Source organism: Phoxinus phoxinus (assembly GCF_949152265.1).
Source record: "Phoxinus phoxinus genome assembly, chromosome: 18".
In the NCBI taxonomy this organism is placed as follows: Eukaryota; Metazoa; Chordata; class Actinopteri; order Cypriniformes; family Leuciscidae; genus Phoxinus; species Phoxinus phoxinus.
The window spans coordinates 26,753,636-26,761,474 of NC_136893.1; the positions used below are offsets into that span (position 1 = coordinate 26,753,636).

Below are 7,839 nucleotides of genomic sequence, written 5' to 3' on the forward strand. Positions count from 1 at the left end.
TCTCGCTATTAACTAGTAGCTTATTAGCATGCATGATACTAAGTCATCATTGGTTAGATTTAGACTAGACTTCTTCTGCGTGGGTTATAGTCTTTGCTGCTCAGTTGTGCAGTGAGATGAAGAGCGGTGCTTTAATGACCGGCTGACGGTGTTTGCGTTGCTCTGACAGGCCAGCGGGTGTTCGTCCCGCCGCCGCCGCACGCGGGCGCCGCCCTCCTCTCCGCGCTCAACATCCTGGAGGGCTTCAACATCTCTCGCCAGGAGTCCCGGGGACAGATCTACCACTGGGTCGCTGAGGTACTCGCCTCACAGCTCGCTGGGTTCAGGGCTTTTAACAGCTTATCAGATCCGTGTCTGCTTGCTCGGTCCAGTATGTGCTTCACACGGACTGAAGAGTCTGTTTGATGCAGGCTTTGCAAAAAATGCTTTTCTTACTCAGTATGTTTGTCTTATTTCCAGTCCAAATATCTAATTTTACTAAAGTAGTAACATGCAATAAGAGGATATGTCTCGTTTTCTGGTGGAAAAAATCTATCATTTTTTGATTAAAGGAGAACTCCAGCCCAAAATGAACCTTTGGTCTAATTACACATTGTTACCTAGTCAACCGTTATCTGAGATTTGTTTTCATGATTATCGAATGTAAATAGTTTTATCTCTAAAAACAGTTTAGCCTATAACGCTAGTATAACGCTAGTATATGGGGCGTAGAGTAATGACAAATACAAATCGCTTGTTAATACCACTAACAAGGCTCAAAATAGCCCCACACTAACACGGCAGCATAATGAGGGTCCCTACATGCAAACCGAAGCATTGAGAACTTTGACAGTGTCCAGACAGTTTAATAAGAAGATATTTTATACATACAGTCAACTTCGCGTATACAGGCAGAAGCCATCTTTGAAAAACAGTCTCTATCAATCGATCTACGAACGCCGATCCAACTGGTGAGATGTGAACGAGCTATAAGTTGTGATCAGGTGAGCGCGAACAGTAGGCTACGTGTACTGAAGAGAAGAAACTAGATCGACTGATAGAGACTGTTTTTCTAAGATGGATTCTGCTTGTATACGTGAAGTTGACTGTATGTATAAAATATCTTCTTATTAAACTGTCTGGACACTGTCAAAGTTCTCAATGCTTCGGTTTGCATGTAGGGACCCTCATTATGCTGCCGTGTTAGTGTGGGGCTATTTTGAGCCTTGTTAGTGGTATTAACTAGTGATTTTTATTTGTCATTACTCTATGCCCCATATACTAGCGTTATACTAGCGTTATAGGCTAAACTGTTTTTAGAGATAAAACTATTTACATTCGATAATCATGAAAACAAATCTCAGATAACGATTGACTAGGTAACAATGTGTAATTAGACCAAAGGTTCATTTCGCGCTGGAGTTCTCCTTTAAAGCATGTACAATTATCTGCCAATGGGGTAAGAAAAATAATCTCGTTTTCGTTTGAATTAAGTTTTTTTTTCTTACCCCATTGACCAATTTTGTGTTAGTAAACATGGTGACATTTTTTTGTGGGCGGAGCTTAGGTGGAGGCAGACCGATCCCACAGCGAGTGACACATTTCACTGAATGTTTGTTAAACGGTTTTCTGAATAGCCCTGGCGCTCCGGCTCCTGTAATGTTCATGCTCCTGTGTGTGTTTCGTTGCTCACGCAGGCGCTGAAGATCGCTCTGTCTCAAGCCAGTGGACTGGGCGACTCCCTGTTCGACGACTCGGTGTCGGAGTTGGTGGCGCAGATGCTCAGGTGACTATCGTTCAAGCGATTATCAGAATCAACATTTCCTTTTATAATAGTGTGTTTTTCAAGGCAGTGATCAGTTTATTCACAGCATTTTTCTATACATATTTTTTCTTTCGATGGCTTTGACAGTAAAACCCAGGCTGCTGTTTTCCGGCAAATGATCAACGATTCGCTTGCGTCGGCCGCCGAGCACTACGTCCCGTCGTACGAGCTGCAGGAGGGTGCCGTGGCCAGCCAGCTCATGATCATGGGCACCGACGACCTGATCGTGTCTGTTATGAGGTGGGTACATATGTCCCGTCCAGACCATAACACACACCTGACCGTCATCGAGCTCTTCAGGATCACCTCAAGGGTTTTGAAGATGCGGAGGTTGGCCCTCCAGAAGCCGGATTGGACTTATGCCAAACTAATGGTTGATTCACATGATCACGAATGATGTGCTTGCTCTGCTCTTAGCTCACTGAACCGGCCGTTTGGGAGTCGTATTGTGACGCCCTCTGGGATCCTCCTCAACAGTCAGATTCTGGACTTCTCCTGGCCCAACAAAACCCGCGGCGGCTCTGCAGCGTTCAATCAGGTACGCTCGGATGCCCACGCGCGGCAAAACCCGGCACACGCTTCACCAAAACTTGCAATTCAGCTTTTAAAGGGGTTTTATTTTCTGCATCCATTGATTTTTCCTAATTAAAAAGTCATCCTGTTGTGCCGTTTGGTTTAAAATGTGCTTTGAATGATTTAGTTTGCTTCCACCAAAAGACTTCCCTTTCTGCAAACCTGCTCCATTGAAAGTCATGTCAGCAAACCCCAATATGCCATCCGAGTGATTCTGATTGGCTGAAAAAGCCAGTTTTAGAGCGTATTATTGTAAATATTGATGTTTGCCACAGTTTTACTCTGAAAAAGTAAGGTATCAACATTTTAAGTTTTACCTAATTACCTTAAATTTACAATTTAAGTAATGTTAAAACACCAAATTGCTAAAATATGTTTATTACTTTTTATAATAAACTAACAACCACCTTTCAAGGAACACTGCACTTTTTTTGGGAATATTCAATGATCTATGCTAAGCTATGCTAATAGTGCTACCGCCAGACCCGGAGATCGGCTGAATGGATTCGAAAACGGTAAAACTGTTCAACTCTAGGGGAGCTGGGAAATGAGCCTATTTCCAAAAAAAGTGCAGTGTTCCTTTAAAAACAAAAATCCACATGATAAATCAAAGTAGCTTTTCCATAAACTGAGGTAAATACTATTATATGAAGGTGCCGCTGTGTCAAACTCACAAATAAATACATTATCATAAAACACCATCATGACAACACTTACATAATGCAATAAACATTCATTTAACAACATAACATTTAACATAAAACCATCAATGTACATTAATGATAAGAAAGAACAAAGATGAAATGGTTATTTTAATTAAAAACCATCAAATGTGAACCGTTACACGTATAATTCTGGGAATGTCTGTATGTTTTTTCACCGTAAAGTCTAAGAATACTGTTTTGTTTTCACACTTTCAAAACGTGCACATGTATTAGTGTTTCCTCATATAGAGTGAGTGATCTCTGTCACCCGATTAACAGTTTTTACCGCTGAGATTGCAGTGCTGTTGTGAGTAAGTGTGGCGCGTGTGCTCCTCAGCGCAACAGCGTGGCGCCGGGCAAGCGTCCGGCCTCGTTCCTGATGCCGGTGGTGGTGAGGCCGTCGGTGGGCGTGTGCGGGACCTACATCGCCCTGGGCTCCTCCAACGCGGACCGCGCCGCCAGTGGCATCGCTCAGGTCAGACCCGCGGCCCGTCACGTTACACACTCGCCCCGCTCCGCAAACACTGATCCCGCTGTGTGTGTCTCTGCAGGTGCTGATTAACGTCCTGTCCTCGCGCAAAAACATGAGTGACAGTGTGTCCTACGGGAGACTCCATCCTCTCATCCAGAACAACACGCTCCTGGTGGACTGTGAGTTAGGAAAATACTATTATATATTATAGTAATACCATTCAAACGCTAAGATTTTAGAAAAAAAAGTCTCTTCTGCTCACCAAGGCTGCATTTATTTAATCAAAAACGCAGTAAAATAAGTGAATATATCTTATTATTCCTGTGATCAAAGCTGAATCATTACTACAGTCTTCAGTGTCACATGACCCTGCAGAAATCAGTGTTATATGAGGATTTGATGTGCAAGGAACATTTATGATTATTATCAATGTTGAGAACAGTTGCGCTGATTGATTCATACGTTCGTGGAAACCGTGGAAAGTTCAAAAGAACAGCATTTATTTCTTTTTTTTTAGCATTATAAATATCTTTACTATCTGTTTAATACATTTAATGTGTCCTTGCTGAGTAAAAGTATCAATTTCTTTAGAAATAATTTACTAACACAAAACTTTTGTAAAAAGTTTTCAAAAAATTGTTAATGTTAACAATTGAAAAACACAATGAAGTACATCATTATTAGTCTTTCCTGTAGAGAGGGTATAAATGATCTCATTATTGTTATTTTTTTAAATAAGTACACACGTTGTAATGTCATCAATCATTATAATTTATATTATATATAAATATTTGATAAATAAAAAACTAATTTTTCTTAAATATACACACACACACATGCATGTGTGTACATGCATACATACATACATACATACATACATACTAATTATACACAGTACACAAATTATGTAAACACAAACTTTTATTTTGGATGCGATTAATCGTTGCCCAGCACTAATTTTAATATATGGAATTAAATCAATAACTGCAAACCAACGTTTGGCTTTTAATATGAGTTTTGTAGATTCAATTTTGATGCTTGAAAAGAACAAACTTTAAACTGTTTTTATACATGCTGTATTTAAGTAAGATTGTTATGAAGACTAAACATCATATGAACAGAGAATATAAAACGCTAATACAAATCTGGCGACTGATGAAAAGGTTCAGCAGAATCTGCTACGCACGAGGCCTGTGTGTGCGCCTTTATGTGGAGGAAAGTGTGTGTTGTGTGGAAAGCACCATTTTGTGATGCGCTGATCATGTGACTGTGTGATGTTGGGGGTCGAGGCGCGCAGTAACTCGTCTCTGATGTGCGCAGCGAACTTTCTGCCGGCGGATGTGGCGTCTCTGACCCAGAAGGGCCACGAGGTGCAGCGGGTGGACGTCATCTCGCTGGTGGAGGGGACGCGCAGGACCAACGACCTGATCATCGGCGTCAAGGACCCGCGCAGCAGCGACGCCTCCGCGCTGTCCATGTCCATGCCCTAGACACACACACACACACACACACACACACACACACACACACACACACACACACACACACACACACACACACACACACGGGATTGTCACTGATGATGAGATGAGCCACACACACAGAGAACAACCGCTTGCATGCGCACATGATTATGATGACAGCTTGTGAAAGGCACTCAGAAATGTTTTCATCATCCACCTAAAGATTTCAAGAACTTCTCTGGTATGTTATTCTCACTCGTGACTGGATGCTCCGACACACACACACACACACACACACACACACACACACACACACACACACACACATACAGTGCCTGTCAAAACTTCTGGACATAACTACTCATTATTTATTGATATTTTCTTCATTGATTGTGGAGTTATAGCAAAGTCTTCAAAACTGTTATATATAAAATTATGCAGTGACAGAGAAAATAGAGCAGCACGATTTTGGCTAAATATTATTATTCATAATATTCTAATATGATTAGATATAGAATAAAAAAATATATATACTACAGGACAAACTGAAATTTCATGAAAATAAATCTGAATGAAAGATTCTAAGAATCCAAAAAGATCCTTCAGGACAAAGTGAAATTCCATTAAAAAAAATGAGTGTCCAATAGTCATCTTCATTTATACAGCGCTTTTAACCATGTAGATTGTTTCAAAGCAGCTTTACAGAGATAAACGTATCATTTAAGGTAACAGAGATTGTTTTGGCTTTATAGCGGTTCTTGAATAATGTTATTTCCAGCTAAAGTTAGTTTTGACTTTAGAATTATAAGAATCCTACAGGATAAAATTCAATTTTAATAGGATTTTTTGACATGGGCCTGAAGAGACGACTAAACAAAATAACAATCTACTAGAGCTTCTGACTAAATGTGAATTGCGATTTTAAAAAAACATTTAATACATTTGAATCATTTTTGTGAATCGGGTTTAATGATTCATTAGGTGTGTTAAACTTAAATCAATCGAGAGAGGCTCTGTGTGCTTTCCACTCGCTCTCGCGGGACTTCATCTCATCCACAGATCACCGATCTGCACACTTCAGCTCCAGCACACCTGATGACTCGCTCATAAACACTTCACTTAATGTGTCATTACTGGAGGAATCAGCGTTCTTGAACATCTCTTGAATGAATGATTCAAAGACAAATACATTGTTAACAGTCTCTTGTCGCCATCTACTGGTGTAATCGATCACTACTTCATCAGTGTTTATATGCAAACTATACACGTTAATCCCAGTACTTCTGTGATCATTTGAGTTATTTTAACGCAGAAGTGATGAAAGTGTGGTTGAAAAGACTGTTTGAGAAGATGTTAACATGATGACTGCTCTCTCTTGATCAGATCTGAAGCGTTGTCATTTAGGAAAGAAATCGTGTGGGTGTTTGAATCGAGATCGCAAACTTTTAACAATTAATCGTGCAGCTCTACCTAAAAAAAATCAAGACATTTGAATTTTTAAGCGTATTTCTTTATCTAGAGCTCATCTTGGGATGCTTACAAAACGGAAGATGTCCAGCTTCTCCTTCACTCTCAGCTGTAATTCTCCCATCCTGGAAAACTCATGTATGCAGTTAAGCAGACTTTACATCACAATTATTTTAATATCAAGAAACAGTTTTGTTGAAGTGTGTCCAAACTTTTAACTTGTACTGTATATGTCACGGTCTTTTTATTACCGTAATTATAGCTCTTTGAGGATTGTGTGGGATTATGCCTTATTATGCGAATGACTCCAGGGTTAGGGAAAGGAAAATGGAGGGATTATTATTATTATTATTATTATTATTTTCAAATCTCGCAAGGTCTATGAAGTCTTCGTGAAGAAGTAGCTTCACAAATGTGAGTAAATGTTACATGAAGGTGAATCTGACATTGACAGAGAGGGTAAATGCTGCTGTTTACAAATGAATTATGTTGTATATTATATAGTGATTATATTAGAGGGTTTGGTGGTAAATGTATAGTCTTATTTTATTAGCTAAGTAAATGACCTAAAATGAATGAAGCTGAATTATAATACGAGGCAAATGAGATGGATTTTCCTACAGTTAATATATCCTACAGTTCCTACAATTGAATATATACTAGCCTACCATAATTGCTTCAACAATTTTTATTTTTTAAACTGTGGTTGTGTTTGCTGATGTAATTTTAACGAGTTGTCTCTTTTATGTGGAAACGGTGAAATGAATGCCTTGAATGTTTGCTATGCACATATTTTCTGAGACAATCAGACTAGCATTTATTTGTGTGTGTTTTCCCCTCCCAAATGAACATATTGCACTGTAACAGCATCACTGTTGTGTTTAGTAGCTTACAATGAGAGCGGCCAAGATGAAGAATAAATATTTATGTGTAGTTCGTTGCATTATTTATTTCCAATCTCGTTGTTTTGTGCCTTTATACTATTATCAATGCTTTGAAAATGCTATAATTGCTTATGTAGGCTAAACCACTGGAAGGACTAGTAGCTATAAATTATTATAAATAATGATATAAATAATGATATAAATTCGACTAAAATTTGTATTTAACTAAGACAAAGAAATTATTTTATAATTAAAATCCATAACGTCTTAGACACTCAATCTGACAGTCTCACCGAACATAATTTACATAAACGACACAATCTAATGAAAATTAATAAATTGAGAAAGCAAAACAATAAAACAAATATATGAAATTAGATCAATAAGTCACGTAAAAACGATTAACATTAGATTAAAACTATCGATAACCGTCGAGAAAATGCATCAATATTGTTCTAACAGCAAAATTTAG

At 38.8% G+C, this 7,839-nt stretch overlaps 1 protein-coding gene across 1 annotated transcript in view; it reads left to right on the top strand.

The window, feature by feature from the left end:
• Positions 1-7,415, top strand: part of ggt7 (gamma-glutamyltransferase 7) — a 30,940-nt gene extending 23,525 nt beyond the window's left edge. The window contains exons 10-16 of the mRNA XM_079588227.1: positions 170-297; positions 1,677-1,765; positions 1,892-2,044; positions 2,222-2,342; positions 3,419-3,556; positions 3,633-3,732; positions 4,874-7,415. Coding sequence (XP_079444353.1) covers positions 170-297; positions 1,677-1,765; positions 1,892-2,044; positions 2,222-2,342; positions 3,419-3,556; positions 3,633-3,732; positions 4,874-5,043 — 899 coding nt within the window. The 3' untranslated portion in view covers positions 5,044-7,415. The remainder of the gene's footprint in view (positions 1-169; positions 298-1,676; positions 1,766-1,891; positions 2,045-2,221; positions 2,343-3,418; positions 3,557-3,632; positions 3,733-4,873) is intronic.
• Positions 7,416-7,839: the final 424 nt, after the last annotated feature.